Source organism: Chelonia mydas, chromosome 3, assembly GCF_015237465.2.
Source record: "Chelonia mydas isolate rCheMyd1 chromosome 3, rCheMyd1.pri.v2, whole genome shotgun sequence".
Taxonomy (NCBI): domain Eukaryota; kingdom Metazoa; phylum Chordata; order Testudines; family Cheloniidae; genus Chelonia; species Chelonia mydas.
The window spans coordinates 1,336,201-1,361,069 of NC_057851.1; the positions used below are offsets into that span (position 1 = coordinate 1,336,201).

Consider the following 24,869-nt stretch of genomic DNA (forward strand, 5'->3'; position numbering starts at 1 on the left):
TGTGCTGATAGCGGGTGGGACACCGGCGCTGCCCACCGGGGGGCGCCGCCCCTGCCCTGTGCTAATAGCGGGTGGGACACCGGCGCTGCCCACCGGGGGGCGCCGCCCCTGCCCTGTGCTAATAGCGGGTGGGACACCGGCGCTGCCCACCGGGGGGCGCCACCCCTGCCCTGTGCTAATAGCGGGTGGGACACCGGCGCTGCCCACCGGGGGGCGCCACCCCTGCCCTGTGCTAATAGCGGGTGAGACACCGGCACTGCCCACCGGGGGGCGCCTCCCCTGCCCTGTGCTGATAGCGGGTGGGACACCGGCGCTGCCCACCGGGGGGCGCCTCCCCTGCCCTGTGCTGATAGCGGGTGAGACACCGGCGCTGCCCACCGGGGGGCGCCTCCCCTGCCCTGTGCTAATAGCGGGTGGGACACCGGCACTGCCCACCGGGGGGCGCCACCCCTGCCCTGTGCTAATAGCGGGTGAGACACCAGCGCTGCCCACCGGGGGGCGCCACCCCTGCCCTGTGCTGATAGCGGGTGGGACACCGGCACTGCCCACCGGGGGGCGCCGCCCCTGCCCTGTGCTGATAGCGGGTGGGACACCGGCACTGCCCACCGGGGGGCGCCGCCCCTGCCCTGTGCTGATAGCGGGTGGGACACCGGCGCTGCCCACCGGGGGGCGCCGCCCCTGCCCTGTGCTAATAGCGGGTGGGACACCGGCGCTGCCCACCGGGGGGCGGCGCCCCCGCCCTGTGCTAATAGCGGGTGGGACACCGGCGCTGCCCACCGGGGGGCGCCGCCCCTGCCCTGTGCTAATAGCGGGTGAGACACCGGCACTGCCCACCGGGGGGCGCCCCCCCTGCCCTGTGCTGATAGCGGGTGGGACACCGGCACTGCCCACCGGGGGGCGCCTCCCCTGCCCTGTGCTGATAGCGGGTGGGACACCGGCGCTGCCCACCGGGGGGCGCCACCCCTGCCCTGTGCTGATAGCGGGTGGGACACCGGCACTGCCCACCGGGGGGCGCCACCCCTGCCCTGTGCTGATAGCGGGTGAGACACCGGCGCTGCCCACCGGGGGGCGCCGCCCCTGCCCTGTGCTGATAGCGGGTGGGACACCGGCACTGCCCACCGGGGGGCGCCGCCCCTGCCCTGTGCTGATAGCGGGTGGGACACCGGCGCTGCCCACCAGGGGGCACCTCCCCTGCCCTGTGCTAATAGCGGGTGGGACACCGGCACTGCCCACCGGGGGGCGCCACCCCTGCCCTGTGCTGATAGCGGGTGAGACACCGGCGCTGCCCACCGGGGGGGGCCTCCCCTGCCCTGTGCTGATAGCGGGTGGGACACCGGCGCTGCCCACCGGGGGGCGCCACCCCTGCCCTGTGCTAATAGCGGGTGAGACACCAGCGCTGCCCACCGGGGGGCGCCACCCCTGCCCTGTGCTGATAGCGGGTGGGACACCGGCACTGCCCACCGGGGGGCGCCGCCCCTGCCCTGTGCTGATAGCGGGTGGGACACCGGCACTGCCCACCGGGGGGCGCCGCCCCTGCCCTGTGCTGATAGCGGGTGGGACACCGGCGCTGCCCACCGGGGGGCGCCGCCCCTGCCCTGTGCTAATAGCGGGTGGGACACCGGCGCTGCCCACCGGGGGGCGCCGCCCCTGCCCTGTGCTAATAGCGGGTGGGACACCGGCGCTGCCCACCGGGGGGCGCCGCCCCTGCCCTGTGCTAATAGCGGGTGAGACACCGGCACTGCCCACCGGGGGGCGCCCCCCCTGCCCTGTGCTGATAGCGGGTGGGACACCGGCACTGCCCACCGGGGGGCGCCTCCCCTGCCCTGTGCTGATAGCGGGTGGGACACCGGCGCTGCCCACCGGGGGGCGCCACCCCTGCCCTGTGCTGATAGCGGGTGGGACACCGGCACTGCCCACCGGGGGGCGCCACCCCTGCCCTGTGCTGATAGCGGGTGAGACACCGGCGCTGCCCACCGGGGGGCGCCGCCCCTGCCCTGTGCTGATAGCGGGTGGGACACCGGCACTGCCCACCGGGGGGCGCCGCCCCTGCCCTGTGCTGATAGCGGGTGGGACACCGGCGCTGCCCACCAGGGGGCACCTCCCCTGCCCTGTGCTAATAGCGGGTGGGACACCGGCACTGCCCACCGGGGGGCGCCACCCCTGCCCTGTGCTGATAGCGGGTGAGACACCGGCGCTGCCCACCGGGGGGTGCCTCCCCTGCCCTGTGCTGATAGCGGGTGGGACACCGGCGCTGCCCACCGGGGGGCGCCACCCCTGCCCTGTGCTGATAGCGGGTGGGACACCGGCACTGCCCACCGGGGGGCGCCTCCCCTGCCCTGTGCTGATAGCGGGTGGGACACCGGCGCTGCCCACCGGGGGGCGCCACCCCTGCCCCGTGCTGATAGCGGGTGAGACACCGGCGCTGCCCACCGGGGGGCGCCGCCCCTGCCCTGTGCTGATAGCGGGTGAGACACCGGCGCTGCCCACCGGGGGGTGCCTCCCCTGCCCTGTGCTGATAGCGGGTGGGACACCGGCGCTGCCCACCGGGGGGCGCCACCCCTGCCCTGTGCTGATAGCGGGTGGGACACCGGCGCTGCCCACCGGGGGGCGCCACCCCTGCCCTGTGCTGATAGCGGGTGGGACACCGGCACTGCCCACCGGGGGGTGCCTCCCCTGCCCTGTGCTGATAGCGGGTGGGACACCGGCGCTGCCCACCGGGGGGCGCCTCCCCTGCCCTGTGCTGATAGCGGGTGGGACACCAGCACTGCCCACCGGGGGGTGCCTCCCCTGCCCTGTGCTGATAGCGGGTGGGACACCGGCGCTGCCCACCGGGGGGCGCCACCCCTGCCCTGTGCTGATAGCGGGTGGGACACCGGCACTGCCCACCGGGGGGCGCCTCCCCTGCCCTGTGCTGATAGCGGGTGGGACACCGGCACTGCCCACCGGGGGGCGCCACCCCTGCCCTGTGCTGATAGCGGGTGGGACACCGGCACTGCCCACCGGGGGGCGCCGCCCCTGCGCTGTGCTGATAGCGGGTGAGACACCGGCACTGCCCACCGGGGGGCGCCGCCCCTGCGCTGTGCTGATAGTGTAGTTGTAGGGTTTTATGTTTGTATTTTGTGTATCTTAGGATGAAGGCTAGAGGATGATCATGTCGTATGTATTCAGTGTATTGTTGTATGCTATGATTTGATTGTATTCTGCCGGCCACTCTGTCTGGACAGCGGGAAGGAACGACCCGGGGTCACTGGAAAAAACACTTCGGACAGGCTGCCTGTGTCTGAACCGATGTTAAGGCAGGAACAGACCAGAATGGTCCCTATGGCTGAGTCTGGTCACCTTTTGTTTTCGGAGAAGTTTTCATATATAAGGGCTTGTTTCTTGTCTGCATTGCAAACGAAGTTGCGTAAGGTTCTTTTGTAATCCCTTTAGTAACCATATAATCCTTTCTAAAGTGTTATCCTGTCTGAAATTCTCTGTAAAATCGTTTGGTGTGAGTGAAAGATGTGTGCATGGGCAAGGAGGAGTGTGGAGTCATAGAATCATAGAATATCAGGGTTGGAAGGGACCCCAGAAGGTCATCTAGTCCAACCCCCTGCTCAAAGCAGGACCGATCCCCAATTAAATCATCCCAGCCAGGGCTTGGTCAAGCCTGACCTTAAAAACTTCTAGGGAAGGAGATTCCACCACCTCCCTAGGTAACGCATTCCAGTGTTTCACCACCCTCCTAGTGAAAAAGTTTTTCCTAATATCCAACCTAAATCTCCCCCACTGCAACTTGAGACCATTACTCCTTGTCCTGTCCTCTTCTACCACTGAGAATAGTCTAGATCCATCCTCTTTGGAACCCCCTTTCAGGTAGTTGAAAGCAGCTATCAAATCCCCCCTCATTCTTCTCTTCCGCAGACTAAACAATCCCAGTTCCCTCAGCCTCTCCTCATAAGTCATGTGTTCCAGACCCCTAATCATCTTTGTTGCCCTTCGCTGGACTCTCTCCAATTTTTCCATATCCTTCTTGTAGTGTGGGGCCCAAAACTGGACACAGTACTCCAGATGAGGCCTCACCAATGTCGAATAGAGGGGAACGATCACGTCCCTCTATCTGCTGGCAATGCCCCTACGTATACATCCCAAAATGCCATTGGCCTTCTTGGCAACAAGGGCACACTGCTGACTCATATCCAGCTTCTCGTCCACTGTAACCCCTAAGTCCTTTTCTGCAGAACTGCTGCCGAGCCATTCGGTCCCTAGTCTGTAGCGGTGCATGGGATTCTTCCGTCCTAAGTGCAGGACTCTGCACTTGTCCTTGTTGAACCTCATCAGATTTCTTTTGGCCCAATCCTCTAATTTGTCTAGGTCCTTCTGTATCCTATCCCTCCCCTCCAGCGTATCTACCACTCCTCCCAGTTTAGTATAATCCGCAAACTTGCTGAGGGTGCAATCCACACCATCCTCCAGATCATTTATGAAGATATTGAACAAAACCGGCCCCAGGACTGACCCTTGGGGCACTTCACTTAATACCAGCTGCCAACTAGACATGGAGCCATTGATCACTACCCGTTGAGCCCGACAATCTAGCCAGCTTTCTGTCCACCTTATAGTCCATTCATCCAGCCCATACTTCTTTAACTTGCTGGCAAGAATACTGTGGGAGACCGTGTCAAAAGCTTTGCTAAAGTCAAGGAACAACACGTCCACTGCTTTCCCCTCATCCACAGAGCCAGTTATCTGGTCATAGAAGGCAATTAGATTAGTCAGGCATGACTTGCCCTTGGTGAATCCACACCTCACAATGGAAGCCTCACAAATGTCCAGATGGTCAACAAGAAGTGAGAAACTTGGAGAAACATCACAAAACATCCATTGTTGTTGATGCTCAATGAGTTAGCAGCACTGATGACCTCGGAGGCGAGGCAACAAATAAGAGAGAACAGCGGAAAACCCCACAATTAACACCACTTAAGGACTAACGATTACAGAATGACATTGCAAAATCCACAGACTAAAGTGGGAATTTACAAGTATAATGCTGGGATGTTTTGCCATAAGACTCTGGGTTCAGCCCTGCAAAACCTCGGAGCATCGGATCACGACCAACAGAGCCCCAGCTCCTCACTCAAGCTCGGTCTAACTGGCCATTAGATTGACTCGAATTACGACAGACTGGTAAATATAAGGCCATTTGCAGGACCTGTGTGTGTGTGATTCAATGCATATGCTAACTGTTGTATTTTCAATAAACGCGGCATATTGCCTTTTCCCCTGAAAAAGATCCCGTGTGCTTCTTATAAGCAAGCTAATAGCAGGTGAGACACCAGCACTGCCCTGGGCTACTTCATAGATCCCCAGGCCAGAAGGGCCCAGTGTGATGGGCTGGTCTGACCCCCAGCCTCGCAGGGCCCAGGACTGTCCCCGGAGCAGAGCGCTGGTAGAGAAACAGCCGATCTGGATTTATAACGAGCCGGTGAGGGAGACCGGCTCGTTATAAATCCACTCCACCCCTTCCCGCCCCCTCCCCTGAGCCGGCCGTGCCCTCGCTCCTCCCCCAGAGCCTCCTGCGCATGCAAAACAGCTGATCACGGCAGGCGGGAGGCATGGGGGGAGGGGGAAGCGCTGGGGGCTGGAGGAGGGGAGCAGCTGGGGGGCTGCTGATGTATTACTGTGGCTCTTTGGCAACGTATATTGGGAATTCTGGCTCCTTCTCAGGCTCAGGTTGGCCACCCCTGCCCTATAGGGTCTCCAACCCTCCTGGTTTGGCCGGGAGTCTCCCAGAATCAGGCTCTATCTCCCAGAGGCTACTGAAGCCAAACCGAGAGATTTTAGGCTGCTGAAAGCCCGGCAGTGCAGTGGGGCTAAGGCAGGCCCTCTACTTACCCTGGCTCCATGCCGCTCCGGGAAGTGACCGGCATGTCCAGCAGCAGCTCCTAGGCAAAGACAGGGCCAGGGGGTCTCCGCGTGCTGCCCCCGCCCCGAGCGCTGACTCCACAGTTCCCACTGGCCGGGAACGGGGAACCACAGTCAGTGGGAGCTGTGGGAGTGGTGCCGGCAGGCAGGGGCAGCACGCAGAGCCACCTGGCCGCCCCTGAGCCTAGGAGCCGCCGCCGGACATGCCAGTCACTTCCGGGAGCCACCCGAGGTAAGCACTGTCCATCAGGAGCCCACACCCCTCACCCCTCTTGCATCCCAACCGCCCTTCCCTCCGCCCCTCCTGCACCCAAACTCCCTCCCGGAGCCCACAGCCCACACTCACACCCCAATCCCCTGCAGCTCAGCCCAGAGCCCCCTCCCGCACCCCAAGCCCCAGACCAGTGAAAGTGAGGGAGGGTGAGGGAGAGCAAGTGACGGAGGGAGGGGGAATGGAGTGAGCGGGATGGGGCCTCAGAGAAAGGGCGGGGCAGGGACGGGGCCTTGGGGAAGGGGGTGGGGCAAGGGAGTTTGGGTTTGTGGGATTAGACAGTTGGCAACCCTATGAGCCCATGGTGCAATATTTGTTCCCATGTAGGTTCTTACAGCCTGGGGTCAAGTCCCCCCTGAACCTTCCCTTTGCGAACATAAGTCCAGCAGAAGTAGGGTTGCCAACTTTCTAATTGCAGAAAACTGAACACACTTGCCCCTCCCTCTGCCCCGCCCCTTCCATGAGGCCACGCCCCTTCTCCAAGGCCATGCCCCCCCCGCTCACTCCATCCCCCCTTCCTCTGTCATTTGCTCTCCCCCACCCTCACTCACTCACTCATTTTCACTGGGCTAGGGCAGGGTGTGAGGAAGCGGGACTGTTCTTAATGTTTCCTCTGAATAGTGTGGGGGTGCCTCAGTTTCCCCTATGCAGTTCTTAAGTATCTAGGTGGTGGGGTAAGGGTGTATGATCACTGCAGAGCCCTAGAGGACAGGTGTGTGCAGGGGACTGGACACAGAGAATGGCCAACACCCTGTTTCCTGGCAACTGATGGCCTGGGCCCTTCCCCCCTGCAAGGTGAGAGCTAAAGGGTTGGAGAACAAAGGAATCAGGTGCCCTCCTGGCCCGGGACAGGGACAAAGCCCAGAGGAGGAGGAGCTGGAGGGAGTTTCAGTTTGGGGCTGGCTGGGGACATGGAGTGAAGGGCAGACCTGGTTGTCTGGCTCACTGCCCCCCCCAAAATGGAAGCAGCTAGGGGGTCCTGTTCTCTGCACCTACAAGCTCTGTGTTAGACCATGTTCCTGTCGTCTAATAAACCTCTGTTTTACTGGCTGGCTGAGAGTCACGTCTGACTGTGGAGTTGGGGGGCAGGACCCTCTGGCTTCCCCAGGACCCCGTCTGGGGGACTCCCTGTGGGAAGCGCACGGAGGGGCAGAGGATGCTGAATGCTCCGAGGTCAGACCCAGGAAGGTGGAAGCCGTGTGAGCTGTGTGTCCTGCAGACAGGCTGCTCACCGGAAGGCGACCGCCCCAGAGTCCTGACTGGCTTCATGGGGAGCAGTTCCAGAGCATCGCCCAGGGACTCCGTGACACAGGGCGTTGGGGTGCAGGCGGGGGATGAGCGCTCCGGCTGGGGGTGTGGGCTCAGGGGTGGGGCCAGGGATGAGGGGTTTGGGGTGCAGGAGGGGGCTCAGGGCTAGGGCAGGGCATTGGGGTGCGGGCGGGGGATGAGCGCTCCGGCTGGGGTGTGGGCTCGGGGGTGGGGCCAGGGATGAGGGGTTTGGGGTGCAGGAGGGGGCTCAGGGCTAGGGCAGGGCGTTGGGGTGCGGGCGGGGGATGAGCGCTCCGGCTGGGGTGTGGGCTCGGGGGTGGGGCCAGGGATGAGGGGTTTGGGGTGCAGGAGGGGGCTCAGGGCTAGGGCAGGGCGTTGGGGTGCGGGCGGGGGATGAGCGCTCCGGCTGGGGTGTGGGCTCGGGGGTGGGGCCAGGGATGAGGGGTTTGGGGTGCAGGAGGGGGCTCAGGGCTAGGGCAGGGCGTTGGGGTGTGGGCGGGGGATGAGCGCTCCGGCTGGGGTGTGGGCTCGGGGGTGGGGCCAGGGATGAGGGGTTTGGGGTGCAGGAGGGGGCTCAGGGCTAGGGCAGGGCGTTGGGGTGTGGGCGGGGGATGAGCGCTCCGGCTGGGGTGTGGGCTCGGGGGTGGGGCCAGGGATGAGGGGTTTGGGGTGCAGGAGGGGGCTCAGGGCTAGGGCAGGGCGTTGGGGTGTGGGCGGGGGATGAGCGCTCCGGCTGGGGGTGCGGGCTCGGGGGTGGGGCCGGGGATGAGGGGTTTGGGGTACGGGAGGGGGCTCAGGACTGGAGCAGGGAGTTCGGGTGTGGGAGGCGGTTCGCCTAGGAGCTGGAGGAACATGCTGGCCACTTCTGGGAGCCGCACAGAGCCGGGTAGGGAGCCTGCCAGCCCCGTGCCAACCAGAGCCACCACAGTCCCGTTTTGACCCCGTGTTCTGGTCAAAACCCGGATGCTGGACAACCCTAGGCAGAGCTGCAGCAGCGCGAGCCCTCGGGAACGGAGGCTCTGAACACAACGCTTTGGGACAATGCTGCTTTTAACCAGTTTCCTTTCAATGACACAAGCCCGGAACCGGTTCCCTCACCCTGGCAAATCTTTTTTTAACTTTCCCGATTTGTTTGGGAGTTTACGTTTAACACAGCCCTGCTCTGTCTTGGCTTCGTGTCTGCGGCTGCCTGCTGGCACAGCCGGTTCCTGGGCGGTGCGGGGCTGACCGGGTTCTCCTGGAGTCGCTCGTTCTCAGCCAGGTTTTCTAACCCTCTGATCGTTCTCTGGGCTCTTCCCAGACCCGCCTTGATCTGTGGGCACCAGGCCTGGACACAGGACCCCAGCAGCGGGCACACTGGTGCCCATACATAGGGAGGCCACAGGGCTCACCCTGGAGGAAGGGTGAGATCCCTGGGGGACTTGGCCCATGGGAGGGTGTGACGTTATGAGTGTAATATAATAGCTCATGGAAAGGTGAAACAGGGCCAGAAAGAGTTAACGAACTCCCAGACTGACCTGACCCAGGGCCGGACTGTAAAGACTGGTTAGGAGGATCTGTAAATGAACAGAGCTGTGAAATGCAGCCGGCATTGTTAGAGATAGAAGGGTAGATGTTCGCTCAGGTCTTGTGATGTCAGCAAACAAGTCTTGTCTATCACCATGGCTTTGATTCAAAGATCAAAAGAGGAATATTAACATTTAGGAAGACACTGGAGTGACATAATATTATTGTCTGTAAGGCTCTTTGAAGGTTGTGGTAACCGGTATCTGAACTGTTAATGGATAAATGACCCTGGGCTAATTGCCAGGATGTTTGGGAGAAGGAAAGTGAAGCTGATTGTTTTCTCAGGCCAAAAGGCTGCAGGGAATGTATAAAACCCTGGGACACGATCCTTCTTCATCTCCGATCTGCTTTGGGTTTCAAGAAGGGGAAACCCTGAGCCGTAAGGATTGAGATCCCCAGTCACTGACGGGAGTCACCCTGAACATGGACATTGGACTGTAACCCGTGGACTGTTTCTAAAAGGACTTTTGGCAACTACAGACTCACCATCTCTGCTCTGTATCTGAACCTCAAGAACTGAACTCAAGTCTGTCTGTATATTGACCTTTCCACCAACTCTCCCTCTTTTCTTTTTTAATACATTTTAGTTTAGTTACTAAGGATTGACTGTAAGCGTGTATTTGGGGTAAGATCTGAGCTATCATTTGACCTGGGTCTGGCGCTTGGTCCTTTGGGGTCAGGAGAACCTTTTCTTTTCTGTGATGAAATAAGAAAAGGAGTACTTGTGGCACCTTAGAGACTAACCAATTTATTTGAGCATAAGCTTTCATGAGCTACAGCTCACCTCATCGGATGCATACTGTGGAAAGTGTAGAAGATCTTATTATATACACACAAAGCATGAAAAAATACCTCCTCCCACCCCACTCTCCTGCTGGTAATAGCGTATCCAAAGTGATCACTCTCCTTACAATGTGTATGATAATCAAGGTGGGCCATTTCCAGCACAAATCCAGGGTTTAACAAGAACGTCTGGGGGGGCGGGGGTAGGAAAAAACAAGGGGAAATAGGCTACCTTGCATAATGACTTAGCCACTCCCAGTCTCTATTCAAGCCTAAGTTAATTGTATCCAATTTGCAAATGAATTCCAATTCAGCAGTTTCTCGCTGGAGTCTGGATTTGAAGTTTTTTTGTTGTAAAATAGTGACTTTCAGGTCCGTAATCGCACAGTTGGCAACGGGCTTTGTTGCAAGGATAGGTTCCTGGGTTAGTGGTTCTGTTGTGTGGTTGCTGGTGAGTATTTGCTTCAGGTTGGGGGGCTGTCTGTAGGCAAGGACTGGCCTGTCTCCCAAGATCTGTGAGAGTGATGGGTCGTCCTTCAGGATAGGTTATAGATCCTTGAGGATGCGTTGGAGAGGTTTTAGCTGGGGGGCTGAAGGTGACGGCTAGTGGCGTTCTGTTATTATCTTTGTTAGGCCTGTCCTGTAGTAGGTGACTTCTGGGTATTCTCCTGGCTCTGTCAATCTGTTTCTTCACTTCTGCAGGTGGGTATTATAGTTGTAAGAATGCTTGATAGAGATCTTGTAGGTGTTTGTCTCTGTCTGACGGGTTGGAGCAAATGCAGTTGTATCGCACTGCTATGGGTACGTGCATGGCCACACATTATGCCAACATTTTTATGGCTGACTTATAACAACGCTTCCTCAGCTCTCGTCCCCTAACGCGCCTACTCTACTTGCGCTATATTGATGACATCTTCATCATCTGGACCCATGGAAAAGAAGCCCTTGAGGAATTCCACCATGATTTCAACAATTTCCATCCCACCATCAACCTCAGCCTGGTCCAGTCCACACAAGAGATCCACTTCCTGGACACTACGGTGCTAATAAGCGATGGTCACATAAACACCACCCTATACCGGAAACCTACTGACTGCTATTCCTACCTACATGCCTCCAGCTTTCACCCTGACCACACCACACGATCCATCGTCTACAGCCAAGCTCTACGGTACAACCGCATTTGCTCCAACCCCTCAGACAGAGACAGACACCTACAAGATCTCTATCAAGCATTCTTACAACTACAATATTAAGGATCTACAACCTATCCTGAAGGATGACCCAACACTCTCACAGATCTTGGGAGACAGGCCAGTCCTCGCTTACAGACAGCCCCCCAACCTGAAGCAAATAGTCACCAGCAACCACATACCACACCACAGAACCACTAACCCAGGAACCTATCCTTGCAACAAAGCCCGTTGCCAACTGTGCCCACAGATCTATTCAGGGGACACCATCACGGGGCCTAATCACATCAGCCACACTATCAGAGGCTCGTTCACCTGCACATCCACCAATGTGATATATGCCATCATGTGCCAGCAATGCCCCTCTGCCATGTACATTAGTCAAACTGGACAGTCTCTACGTAAAAGAGTAAATGGACAGAAATCAGATGTCAAGAATTATAACATTCATAAACCAGGCGGAGAACACTTCAATCTCTCTGGTCACGCGATTACAGACCTGAAAGTCGCTATTTTACAACAAAAAAACTTCAAATCCAGACTCCAGTGAGAAACTGCTGAATTGGAATTCATTTGCAAATTGGATACAATTAACTTAGGCTTGAATAGAGACTGGGAGTGGCTTAGTCATTATGCAAGGTAACCTATTTCCCCTTGTTTTTTCCTACCCCCCCCCGCCCCAGACGTTCTTGTTAAACCCTGGATTTGTGCTGGAAATGGCCCACCTTGATTACCAAACACAATGTAAGGAGAGTGGTCACTTTGGATAAGCTATTACCAGCAGGAGAGTGGGGTGGGAGGAGGTATTTTTTCACGCTTTGTGTGTATATAATAAGATCTTCTATACTTTCCACAGTATGCATCCGATGAAGTGAGCTGTAGCTCACGAAAGCTTATGCTCAAATAAATTGGTTAGTCTCTAAGGTGCCACAAGTACTCCTGTTCTTTTTGGAAATATGGCAGGTTCTGGTACCTCTGGGACCGGGCCAGGGCTGCTGTCTCTAGAACAGTTCCCAGCCTTTCCTGCTAGGGGGCGCTCTGTACCTTCCCTTGGGGCGCTGGGCGGGGCCAGCGTGCTCCATCTGCAGCTGCTGTCTCTGGGTCCCTGCTCTGCCCGCTGCCCCCCGGGGCAGGGCGATGCCAGGCCGCCAGGCCTCGTTCCCTCCATGGAGACCATGACCCCAGCTCCCCCCGCCCCGCAGCCAGGCACCAGCAATGCACCAAACCCCACACCTCTCCCACCCCCGGGATTTCACACCCCCACTCCCAGGAGCCCTCTCCTTTCCCTTCCCAGTGCCGGTCCTCCCATCTCCTGCCGGCCCCCCCTGCACTCAGAGGTCACTGTGCTTCTGTCCACTGGCAGCTCCCTGCCCCCAGCCCAGGTAGCATGAGGCTCCCCTATCTCCCCACATTGCAGCACAAGGCCCACCCCAGAACGTCTATATCTTGGCCAGGACAGAGCCAGGCACAGGGGCTACGCACACGAGGCCCCGCTGGTTCCCGACCCGCAGCCCCCTGCTAGCCCAGCCCTGGGCTCCCCCCAGCCTGCCAGTGCCCCTCACTCCCGACCCGCAGCCCCCTGCTAGCCCAGCCCTGGGCTCCCCCCAGCCTGCCAGTGCCCCTCACTCCCGACCCGCAGCCCCCTGCTAGCCCAGCCCTGGGCTCCCCCCAGCCTGCCAGTGCCCCTCACTCCTGACCCGCAGCCCCCTGCTAGCCCGGCCCCGCCCCAGCCTGGCCGGTGCCCCTCACTCCTGACCCGCAGCCCCCTGCTAGCCCAGCCCTGGGCTCCCCCACAGCCTGGCCACTTCCCCTCACTCCCGACCCGCAGCCCCCTGCTAGCCCAGCCCTGGGCTCCCCCACAGCCTGGCCACTTCCCCTCACTCCCGACCCGCAGCCCCCTGCTAGCCCAGCCCTGCCCCAGCCCGGCCAGTGCCCCTCACTCCTGACCCGCAGCCCCCTGCTAGCCCAGCCCTGGGCTCCCCCAGCCTGCCAGTGCCCCTCACTCCCGACCCTCAGCCCCCTGCTAGCCCAGCCCTGGGCTCCCCCCAGCCTGCCAGTGCCCCTCACTCCCGACCCGCAGCCCCCTCCTAGCCCAGCCCTGGGCTCCCCCCAGCCTGCCAGTGCCCCTCACTCCCGACCCTCAGCCCCCGGGACCCTTGCCCCCACACTCACGTCACAATGCGCGGGCACTGGAGCTGCCCCCACCCGCAGGGCTGGTAGTCGGGTTTGACGAAGGTGTCCACGCCGTCCTCCACCATGCAGCTCACCGTGCGCGTCACCACGTAGGCGCACCAGTTCCTGCAGCAGGAGTGAGAATCAGGCCCAGCAAGCACAAGGCGCCTCCCCTGCCCCCCACGTGCAGCGACCCCCCGGCCTGGTGCAGCGAGCCCCCTACCCCTCGCCCTGGTGCAGCGAGCCCCCCGGCCTGGTGCAGCGAGCCCCCTACCCCTCGCCCTGGTGCAGTGAGCCCCCCGGCCTGGTGCAGCGAGCCCCCTACCCCTCGCCCTGGTGCAGTGAGCCCCCCGGCCTGGTGCAGCGAGCCCCCTACCCCTCGCCCTGGTGCAGCGAGCCCCCCGGCCTGGTGCAGCGAGACCCCTACCCCTCGCCCTGGTGCAGCGAGCCCCCCGGCCTGGTGCGGCGAGCCCCCTACCCCTCGGCCTGGTGCAGCGAGCCCCCCGGCCTGGCGCAGAGAGCCCCCTACCCCTCGCCCTGGTGCAGCGAGCCCCCCGGCCTGGTGCAGCGAGCCCCCCGGCCTGGTGCAGCGAGCCCCCTACCCCTCGCCCTGGTGCAGCGAGCCCCCTGGCCTGGTGCAGCGAGCCCCCTACCCCTCGCCCTGGTGCAGCGAGCCCCCCGGCCTGGTGCGGCGAGCCCCCTACCCCTCGCCCTGGTGCAGCGAGCCCCCCGGCCTGGTGCAGCGAGCCCCCTGGCCTGATGCAGCGAGCCCCCTACCCCTCGCCCTGGTGCAGCGAGCCCCCCGGCCTGGTGCAGCGAGCCCCCTACCCCTCGCCCTGGTGCAGCGAGCCCCCTACCCCTCGCCCTGGTGCAGCGAGCCCCCTGGCCTGGTGCAGCGAGCCCCCTACCCCTCGGCCTGGTGCAGCGAGCTCCCCGGCCTGGCGCAGCGAGCCCCCTACCCCTCAGCCTGGTGCAGCAAGCCCCCTGGCCTGGTGCAGCGAGCCCCCTGGCCTGATGCAGCGAGCCCCCTACCCCTCGCCCTGGTGCAGCAAGCCCCCCGGCCTGGTGCAGCGAGCCCCCTGGCCTGGCGCAGCGAGCCCCCTACCCCTCGCCCTGGTGCAGCGAGCCCCCCGGCCTGGTGCAGCGAGCCCCCTACCCCTCGCCCTGGTGCAGCGAGCCCCCCGGCCTGGTGCAGCGAGCCCCCCGGCCTGGTGCAGCGAGCCCCCTACCCCTCGCCCTGGTGCAGCGAGCTCCCCGGCCTGGCGCAGCGAGCCCCCTACCCCTCGGCCTGGTGCAGCGAGCCCCCCGGCCTGGTGCAGCGAGCCCCCTACCCCTCGCCCTGGTGCAGCGAGCCCCCCGGCCTGGTGCAGCGAGCCCCCTACCCCTCGCCCTGGTGCAGCGAGCCCACTGGCCTGGTGCAGCGAGCCCCCTACCCCTCGCCCTGGTGCAGCAAGCCCCCCGGCCTGGTGCAGCGAGCCCCCTACCCCTCGCCCTGGTGCAGCAAGCCCCCCGGCCTGGTGCAGCGAGCCCCCTGGCCTGATGCAGCGAGCCCCCTACCCCTCGCCCTGGTGCAGCGAGCCCCCCGGCCTGGTGCAGCGAGCCCCCTACCCCTCGCCCTGGTGCAGCGAGCCCCCCGGCCTGGTGCAGCGAGCCCCCTACCCCTCGCCCTGGTGCAGCGAGCCCCCCGGCCTGGTGCGGCGAGCCCCCTACCCCTCGCCCTGGTGCAGCGAGCCCCCCGGCCTGGTGCAGCAAGCCCCCTACCCCTCGGCCTGGTGCAGCAAGCCCCCCGGCCTGGTGCAGCGAGCCCCCCGGCCTGGTGCGGCGAGCCCCCTACCCCTCGCCCTGGTGCAGCGAGCCCCCCGGCCTGGTGCAGCGAGCCCCCTACCCCCCGCCCTGGTGCAGCGAGCCCCCTACCCCTCGCCCTGGTGCAGCGAGCCCCCTGGCCTGGTGCAGCGAGCCCCCCGGCCCGGTGCAGCGAGCCCCCTACCCCTCGCCCTGGTGCAGCGAGCTCCCCGGCCTGGCGCAGCGAGCCCCCTACCCCTCGGCCTGGTGCAGCCAGCCCCCCGGCCTGGTGCAGCGAGCCCCCTGGCCTGATGCAGCGAGCCCCCTACCCCTCGCCCTGGTGCAGCGAGCCCCCCGGCCTGGCGCAGCGAGCCCCCTACCCCTCGCCCTGGTGCAGCGAGCCCCCCGGCCTGGTGCGGCGAGCCCCCTACCCCTCGCCCTGGTGCAGCGAGCCCCCCGGCCTGGTGCAGCGAGCCCCCCGGCCTGGCGCAGCGAGCCCCCTACCCCTCGCCCTGGTGCAGCGAGCTCCCCGGCCTGGCGCAGCGAGCCCCCTACCCCTCGGCCGGGTGCAGCAAGCCCCCCGGCCTGGTGCAGCGAGCCCCCTGGCCTGATGCAGCGAGCCCCCTACCCCTCGCCCTGGTGCAGCGAGCCCCCCGGCCTGGCGCAGCGAGCCCCCTACCCCTCGCCCTGGTGCAGCGAGCCCCCCGGCCTGGTGCGGCGAGCCCCCTACCCCTCGCCCTGGTGCAGCGAGCCCCCCGGCCTGGTGCAGCGAGCCCCCTACCCCTCGCCCTGGTACAGCGAGCCCCCCGGCCTGGCGCAGTGAGCCCCCTACCCCTCGCCCTGGTGCAGCGAGCCCCCCGGCCTGGTGCAGCGAGCCCCCTACCCCTCGGCCTGGTGCAGCAAGCCCCCCGGCCTGGTGCAGCGAGCCCCCCGGCCTGGCGCAGCGAGCCCCCTACCCCTCGCCCTGGTGCAGCGAGCCCCCCGGCCTGGTGCAGCGAGCCCCCTACCCCTCGCCCTGGTGCAGCGAGCCCCCCGCCCTGGTGCAGCGAGCCCCCCGGCCTGGTGCAGCGAGCCCCCTACCCCTCGCCCTGGTGCAGCGAGCCCCCCGGCCTGGTGCAGCGAGCCCCCCGGCCTGGTGCAGCGAGCCCCCTACCCCTCGGCCTGGTGCAGCGAGCCCCCTACCCCCCGGCCTGGTGCAGCGAGCCCCCTGGCCTGGTGCAGCGAGCCCCCTACCCCTCGCCCTGGTGCAGCGAGCCCCCTGGCCTGGTGCAGCGAGCCCCCTACCCCTCGCTCTGGTGCAGCGAGCCCCTCGCCCTGGTGCAGCGAGCCCACTGGCCTGGTGCAGCGAGCCCCCTACCCCTCGCTCTGGTGCAGCGAGCCCCCCGGCCTGGTGCAGCGAGCCCCCCGGCCCGGTGCAGCGAGCCCCCCCTGCAGCAAGGGCCCCGCCCCGCTGGGAGCAGCCGGTCACAGCTCACTGCTAATGGGACAATGAGCCTGTTAAAGGGGCTCCCCCCCACTCCTTTTGATCTCTGCGCTGTCCGGTGCCCCTGGCAGCAGCCAGCCCCTTTGATCACAGGGGGGAACCAGCAGGGTCACGAGCAGGGTAACTCAGGGGAGGGCCAAGTTTGTGGTTGTGGGGCAGGACGTGCTATGGCCCCCCCGAGCCTCCCAGGAACTTGGGGCAAAGGTAAATTCTGCCCCCACCCCCAGCCTCTCCAGCCCAGAGTCATCTCCGCTGGGTGGGTGGCTGCCAGGCCCCCCACTGCACTGTGGGGTGGCTGCAGGATTGTCTGCCCCACTGGGGCTATTACAGGAGGGACCCCACTGGCTGGGGGGCTGGGGCAGGCCTAGCCCTGGCAGCAGGGGGCGTTTGGGTGGCTGTGCCAGGGGCCCATGAGGTGATTCCCATGGGACACCCCCCAGTGCAGCTGAGACCCTATTGGTTCAGGGACACCCCTGCCCCAGCCAGCCCCATCTCCTTGTGGGTTCGATGGGGCCCAGCCCTTTCCCAGGCAACTCCCCTCTTCCAGCCTGGGGTCTCCCCTGAGCCCCTTCCTCTGCTCCCTGCAGCCCCACCAGGGCTGTGAGCTCCCTGGGGCCAGTGAGGGGCCCAGCCTATAGCCACCAGCTCTCTGCGCCAGCCCGGCTGCAGCACGTCCCTGAGCCCCGGGCTGGGCTGGTTAATCATTGCGGGGCTGGGGGGGCTGGGCCAGCTTGCGGGGGTGTGACGAAGCGGGACTGTTCTTAATGTTTCCTCTGAATAGTGGGGGGTGCCTCAGTTTCCCCTAGGCAGTTCTTAAGTCTCTAGGGGGTGGGGTAAGGGTGTATGATCATTGCAGAGCCCTAGAGGGCAGGTGTGTGCAGGGGTCTGGACACAGAGAATGGCCGACACCCTGTTTCCTGGCAGCTGATGGCCTGGGCCCTTCCCCCCTGCAAGGTGAGAGCTAAAGGGTTGGAGAACAAAGGAATCAGGTGCCCTCCTGGCCCGGGAAAGGGACAAAGCCCAGAGGAGGGGGGGCTGGAGGGAGTTTCAGTTTGGGGCTGGCTGGAGACATGGAGTGAAGGGCAGACGTGGTTGTCTGGCTCACTGCCCCCCAAAATGGACCCGGCTGAGGGGTCCTGTTCTCTGCACCTACAAGCTCTGTGTTAGACCATGTTCCTGTCACCTAATAAACCTTCTGTGTTACTGGCTGGCTGAGAGTCACGTCTGGCTGTGGGATTGGGGGGCAGGACCCTCTGGCTTCCCCAGGACCCGGCCTGGGGGGACTCGCTGTGGGAAGCGCAGGGAGGGGCAGAGGAGGCTGGAGGCTCCGGGGTCAGACCCAGGAAGGGGGAAGCCGGGGGAGCTGTGGGTCCTGCACATGCTGGCACATGATGGGAGGGCGGGGGGGGGGGAATAAACAAGGGGAAATAGTTTTACTTTGTGTAATGACCCATCCACTCCCAGAGTCCTGCCTGGCTTCGTAGGGAGCCGCTCCAAAGCATCGCCCGGGGACTCCCTGACAGGGGGGCATGAGTGGGGGGAAACATGGAGCTGCCCCATGGGCCCTGGCTGCCATGAAAACAGGGGGAGCCTGCCCATCCCCCGCATAGCTCTGGGGGTGTAGCCCCCCCCACCATGCTGCGGGGAGAACCCCGCCCCATGCTGGCAGTTCAGCGGGGCGGGGACGGGACGGGACTTTCTGCTAAGCAAACACAGACCCAGACTGGGGTCAGGGAGGGGGGGCTCAGCAGGGGGCGGGCTGGGGGGGGGCTGTGCTGAAGGGAGCGGGGGGCTCAGAGGCCAGGCTGGGGGGCTGTGCTGCAGGGAGGGGGGCTCAGCGGGGGGCAGGCTGGGGGGCCGTGCTGCAGGGAGGTGGGACTCGGGGGGGGCAGCTGGGGGGCTGTGCTGCAGGGAGCTGGGGCTCAGCAGGGGGCGGGCTGGGGGGCCGTGCTGCAGGGAGGGGGGCTCAGGGGGGCAGGATGGGGGGCTGTGCTGCAGGGAGCGGGGGGCTCAGCAGGGGAGGCTGGAGGGCTGTGCTGCAGGGAGGGGGGCTCAGGGGGGCAGGCTGGGGGGCTGTGCTGCAGGGAGGGGGGGCTCAGCAGGGGGCAGGCTGGGGGCCTGTGCTGCAGGGAGGGGGGCTCAGGGGGCCGTGCTGCAGGGAGGGGGGCTCAGGGGGGCAGGCTGGGGGCCTGTGCTGCAAGGAGGGGGGCTCAGGGGGCAGTGCTGCAGGGAGGGGGGCTCAGCAGGGGGCAGGCTGGGGGCCTGTGCTGCAGGGAGGGGGGACTCGGGGGGGCAGGCTGGGGGGCTGTGCTGCAGGGAGGGGGGGCTCAGCAGGGGGCAGGCTGGGGGCCTGTGCTGCAGGGAGGGGGGACTCGGGGGGGCAGGCTGGGGGGCTGTGCTGCAGGGAGGGGGGGCTCAGCAGGGGGCAGGCTGGGGGCCTGTGCTGCAGGGAGGGGGGACTCGGGGGGGCGAGCTGGGGGGGCTGTGCTGCGGGGGGGCTCAAGGGGGGCCCTCTGCACTCCCAGCCGGCTGTCGCTCCTGGCTGGTTCCCAGCCTCCCTCCCAAACGCCTGCTCTGGGCCACAAGCCGCCTCCCTTCCTGTCCCGAGTGTGGGGCTGAACCGCCCCGCTGCCTGCTCTAGGGCCCAGGGGCTCTGCCCCCCTGCAGCTGGGACTCCTCCACAGGGGGTGCCCGGCCCCATGGCGCGTCATACAGAGCAATGCCAGGCCCCTGCACCACGGCCAGAGGCAGCCGCCCCCTTGCCTGGGAGTGCCCCTCCCCTGCCCCCGACAGCACCCCCTGCCCGCCAATGGTGCCTCCCCCTGCCCCCCGACGGAGCCCCCGGCCCCCCAACGGTGCCTCCCCCTGCCCCCCGACAGTGCCCCCCTGCCCCTCTGATGGTGCCTCCCCCTGCCCCCCGACAGCGCCCCTTCTCCCTCTGTCAGTGCCACCCCCTGTCCTCCCAACAGTGTCCCCTTATCCCCCCGACAGTGCCCCCCCGCCCAACGGTGCCCCTTGTCCCCCTTGACACAGTCCCCCCACAGCGCCTCCCCTGCCCCCTTGCCAGTGCCCCGCTCCCCGGGCACATGCTCCATCTGGCTGCGGCTCCGCAATCCCTGGGCCCCTCTCGCTCGCGGCTGGCGTGGAGCCAGGCCAGGCTCGCTCGGCGCTTCACCATCGTCCCTCCCCAAGCAGCAGGGCCCAGCGGGGCTGCGGGGGCCTGGCCCGTGGGGCGGGGGCCAGTTGGTCAGCTCGAGAGCCCCCCAGCGCCCCAGTCAACCCACTGCAGCCCTGGGGGCCCCCCGGCGGGTGCCACATCCCCCAGAGCACCCCCCACCTCACCAGACACACGCGGTGCTGAGTATTTCCATGCCCTGGGCACGCACCCGCTGCAAGGAACTAGCACAGCTGAGCCCCCCCAGCCCCCCGAGCCCCCAGCCTCCCTCCAAGCTCCCCCTCCCCATCCTCCCGCTGCCCCCCACTCCTCTGTGTCCCCTGGCTCCCCCAACCCACCCACTCCTCCCTCCCCCCAGGCCCCTTCTCCGCTCCCCCTTCCCCCTGTCCCCCAACCCTCTGTGCCCTCTGGCTCCCCCACCTCCCAACCCCCCGCCACCGCCAACTCCTCCCTCCCACCGCCCCGGTCGGAGGCTCGCCATGTGCCTCACACACAGGAATCTGCGCATGTCCCGGGTCAGTGTCCCTCCCCCATTCTGTGCCTGGGGAAACTGAGGCACAGAGCAGGGCCGTGACCCACCTGAGACCACCCAGCGAGGCGGAGCTATGCCCAGGGGCTGCAGACAGATGCCCCCAAGACGCGCCGCCCGCAGCCACGGCGGACGCCTGCGGCAGCGGGGCCGAACCCCGCAAAATGAGCCACCGGGAGACTGGTCCCCCTGCCCTGGGGGGATCCCCAGGGTGTCCCCTCCAGCCCAGCACCTCCCTGCGACTCTCCTCGTCTCCATGGGGCGGGGGGGCCCCCCGAGTGCCCTTCCAGCTCTCCGTGCTGGCACCTCTTGTCCAAGGCCAGATGGGGTTCCCCCGGGTGCCCCTCGGCGCCCACAGCCACCCTCACGCTCCAGGTCACACAGCTCCCTGCCTCCAGCGAGTGGGGCCCCCTGGGGCCAGGACCCACGGCGCCCCCGGGCTCAGCTCTCAGCTGTGGGGCCAGCCCGGGCCCCCAGGCTGCCGGCGGCCCCCGCCCGCCCCTGCCCCGGCGCGGCCCCTTACCTGTGCCGGCTGGCGGCCCGGGCGCCGGGCTGGGCCTGCGGGCTCCCCTGGGCAGCGGGGGTCAGCGGCGCGGCCCCCCCGGAGTAGAGGCTGTAGCGGGGCGGGTAGTTGGCGGCCCAGGCCACCCCGGCCAGGAGGCAGCAGAGGCTGCCCCAGAGGCGAGCCATGGCCGTGTGGGCGCGAAGGCGTCGGGCCGTCCCGCTCAGCCGCTCATGGCTCCCGGCGCCGTCCACACGTCCCGCCCCAGCCGGGCTGCTCCCCTCGCCGGGGCTGGCCTCCCCGCCGCCCGCCCCTCCAGCTGTCAGCCCCGCCCGCCCCCCACTTCCTGCCCCCCGGCCCCCCCGGCCTGGCCCAGCGCCCCCCTGCCCCCAGGGCCACCTGGGCCCTTTCTTCCCGCAGCTCCTGCGAGGGGCTTTTCTGCAGCTCCAGTTCCTGCTCCCCCGGCCCCCCGCCAGCCCCCTCCCCCGCCCGGCCGCAATCACATCTGCTTCTCGTTAGGCCCGGACGCCAACACGGACAGGGGAGAAAACACAGAAAACGGGAAAAGCAAGAGAGGCCGGGCAGGGGGCCAGGGGCCGCGCAGCAGCCAGGACGGCAAGCGCTACTGAGTGGGGTCCCTGCCGGGCCCTGGCCCAGCCCCGCTGCGGTGCCCCCAGCCCCACCACGGCACCCCCAGCCCTGCCACGGCACCCCCAGCCCCGCCACGGCACCCCCGGCTCTGCAACGGCACCCCCAGCCTTGCCCTGTCACCCCCATCCCCGCCACGGCACCCCCGGCTCTGCCACGGCATCTCCAGCCCTGCCACGGCACCCCCAGCCCTGCCACGGCACCCCCAGCCTTGCCCTGGCATCCCATCCCCACCACGGCACCCCCAGCCCTGCCCTGTCACCCCCATCCCCGCCACGGCACCCCCGGCTCTGCCACGGCACCCCCAGCCCTGCCACGGCACCCCCAGCCTTGCCCTGGCATCCCATCCCCACCACGGCACCCCCGGCTCTGCCACGGCATCTCCAGCCCCGCCACGGCACCCCCGGCTCTGCCACGGCACCCCCAGCCCTGCCACGGCACCCCCAGCCTTGCCCTGGCATCCCATCCCCACCACGGCACCCCCGGCTCTGCCACGGCACCCCCAGCCCCGCCACGGCACCCCCGGCTCTGCCACGGCACCCCCAGCCCTGCCACGGCACCCCCAGCCTTGCCCTGGCATCCCATCCCCACCACAGCACCCCCAGCTCTGCCACAGCACCCCCAGCCTTGCCCTGTCACCCCCATCCCCGCCACGGCACCCCCGGCTCTGCCACGGCACCCCCAGCCTTGCCCTGGCACCCCCATCCCCACCACGGCACCCCCGGCTCTGCCACGGCGCCCCCAGCCCTGCCATGGCACCCCCATCCCCACCACAGCACCCCCAGCTCTGCCACAGCACCCCCAGCCTCGCCCTGGCACCCCCATCCCGACCACGGCACCCCCGGCTCTGCCACAGCACCCCCAGCCCCACCACAGCACCTCTGGACCTGCCACGGCACCCCCAGCCTTGCCCTGGCACCCCCAGCCCCACCACAGCACCCCGGCCTCTGCCATGGCACACCCAGCCCTGCCCCGGCACCCCCAGCCCCGCCACGGCACCCCCGGCTCTGCCACAGCACCCCCAGCCTTGCCCTGGCACCCCCATCCCCACCACGGCACCCCCGGCTCTGCCACGGCGCCCCCAGCCCTGCCACGGCACCCCCATCCCCACCACAGCACCCCCAGCTCTGCCACAGCACCCCCAGCCTCGCCCTGGCACCCCCATCCCGACCACGGCACCCCCGGCTCTGCCACAGCACCCCCAGCCCCACCACAGCACCTCTGGACCTGCCACGGCACCCCCAGCCTTGCCCTGGCACCCCCAGCCCCACCACAGCACCCCGGCCTCTGCCATGGCACCCCCAGCCCTGCCCCGGCACCCCCAGCCCCGCCACGGCACCCCCGGCTCTGCCACGGCGCCCCACACCTCGTGCCACTGCTGGGCTACAGGCCCTGCCATTCAGTCCCTTGGCACCTAGGCGGCCTGGGGAGTGCGGCCCGGGGCGGACTCTGGCCCAGCAGAGAGGGCTGCAGCCCTGCCCCGGCGTGTGGCTGGCGCCGGCCCGTTCCCAGCCCGGCACTGGTGACCTCTGACCCCAGGCTCCTGAGACCCCCCCCAACACACACACACGCAGGGTGCCTGGCTGAGTGGGGGGCTGGGACCGGGGTGGGCTCTCTGACCCAGCCCCCAACTACGTCCCCACTTCCAGCCCCGTCACAGCTGGGCAGCCCCATGGGCAGCACCGTGGGGTGTGGGTGGGTGGAAATACACAGCTGTGCCGGCTCTGGGCCCCGGAGCCACCCCCCCACCCCCGGGGCAGTGTGTGCAGCTCCCTGCACAGCCCCCCGCCCCCCAATACGCACTCCTCCCCCCACATACCGTATGGATACACACCCAGATACGCACTGCTCCCCCCACATACCGTATGGATACACACACCCAGATACGCACTCCTCCCCCCACATACCGTGTGGATACACACACCCAGATACGCACTCCTCCCCCCACATACCGTATGGATACACACACCCAGATACGCACTCCTGCCCCCACATACCGTATGGATACACACACCCAGATACGCACTCCTCCCCCCACATACCGTATGGATACACACCCAGATACGCACTCTTCCCCCCACATACCGTGTGGATACACACACCCAGATACGCACTGCTCCCCCCACATACCGTGTGGATACACACACACAGATACGCACTGCTCCCCCCACATACCATATGGATACACACACCCAGATACGCACTCCTCCCCCCACACACCGTGTGGATACACACACCCAGATACGCACTCCTCCCCCCACATACCCTATGGATACACACACCCAGATACGCACTCCTCCCCCCACATACCGTGTGGATACACACACCCAGATACGCACTCCTCCCCCCACATACCGTGTGGATACACACACCCAGATACGCACTCCTCCCCCTACATACCGTATGGATACACACCCAGATACGCACTCCTCCCCCCACATACCGTATGGATACACACATCCAGATACGCACTCCTCCCCCCACATACCGTGTGGATACACACACCCAGATACGCACTCTTCCCCCCACATACCGTGTGGATACACACACCCAGATACGCACTCCTCCCCCCACATACCGTGTGGATACACACACACAGATACGCACTGCTCCCCCCACATACCGTATGGATACACACACCCAGATATGCACTCCTCCCCCCACATACCGTATGGATACACACACCCAGATACGCACTCCTCCCCCCACATACCGTGTGGATACACACACCCAGATACGCACTCCTCCCCCCACATACCGTATGGATACACACACCCAGATACGCACTCCTCCCCCCACATACCGTGTGGATACACACACACAGATACGCACTCCTCCCCCCACATACCGTGTGGATACACACACACAGATACGCACTGCTCCCCCCACATACCGTGTGGATACACACACCCAGATACGCACTCCTCCCCCCACATACCGTGTGGATACACACACCCAGATACGCACTCCTCCCCCCACATACCGTATGGATACACACACACAGATACGCACTCCTCCCCCACATACCATATGGTACACACACACACGGATACGCACTCTTCCCCCCACATACCATATGGATACACAGATACGCACTCCTCCCCCCACATACCATATGGATACACACACACAGATACACAGACAGGGACACCCACACACAGAGTGATACCCCCCCTACACACACACACACACGCACGCACAATGATATATGTGAATGATCACTGGGAATTGTTTAAGAACACTTTACTAGATTCCCAAAATGCAAGGAACAAGCCCATATTGGTTAAAAAATGCCAACCTAGGTTAGCAGGGAAGGGGGGGAGTTAGTAGTAATGAGTATAAATCAGAAGCCAGAGGAGCTCCTTTCAGAGGAGCAGCCGTGTTAGTCTGTATCCGCAAAAAGAACAGGAGGACTTGTGGCACCTGAAACCTGCCATTATGCAAGGCACTGAATTTAGCCCTATGGAGTGGAAATCCATCAACTTCATGCATTTTTTAGATTTGTTAGTCTCTAAGGTGCCACAAGTACTCCTGTTCTCTAATCAGAAGCTAGGCATTGTAGAAAATTGATAAGGGAAGCAAAGGGACA

The 24,869-nt window shown here is 65.1% G+C and overlaps 1 protein-coding gene across 1 annotated transcript in view; it reads right to left on the reverse strand.

Annotated features, from left to right (window-relative positions):
- EMILIN1 (elastin microfibril interfacer 1) overlaps positions 1 to 20,958 on the reverse strand; it is a 30,021-nt gene extending 9,063 nt beyond the window's left edge. Inside the window, exons 1-2 of the mRNA XM_037893653.2 lie at positions 20,654 to 20,958; positions 13,162 to 13,287 (exon numbers count right to left, since the gene is read on the reverse strand). Of these exons, the coding sequence (XP_037749581.1) occupies positions 13,162 to 13,287; positions 20,654 to 20,820 (293 nt within the window). The 5' untranslated portion in view covers positions 20,821 to 20,958. The remainder of the gene's footprint in view (positions 1 to 13,161; positions 13,288 to 20,653) is intronic.
- Positions 20,959 to 24,869: the final 3,911 nt, after the last annotated feature.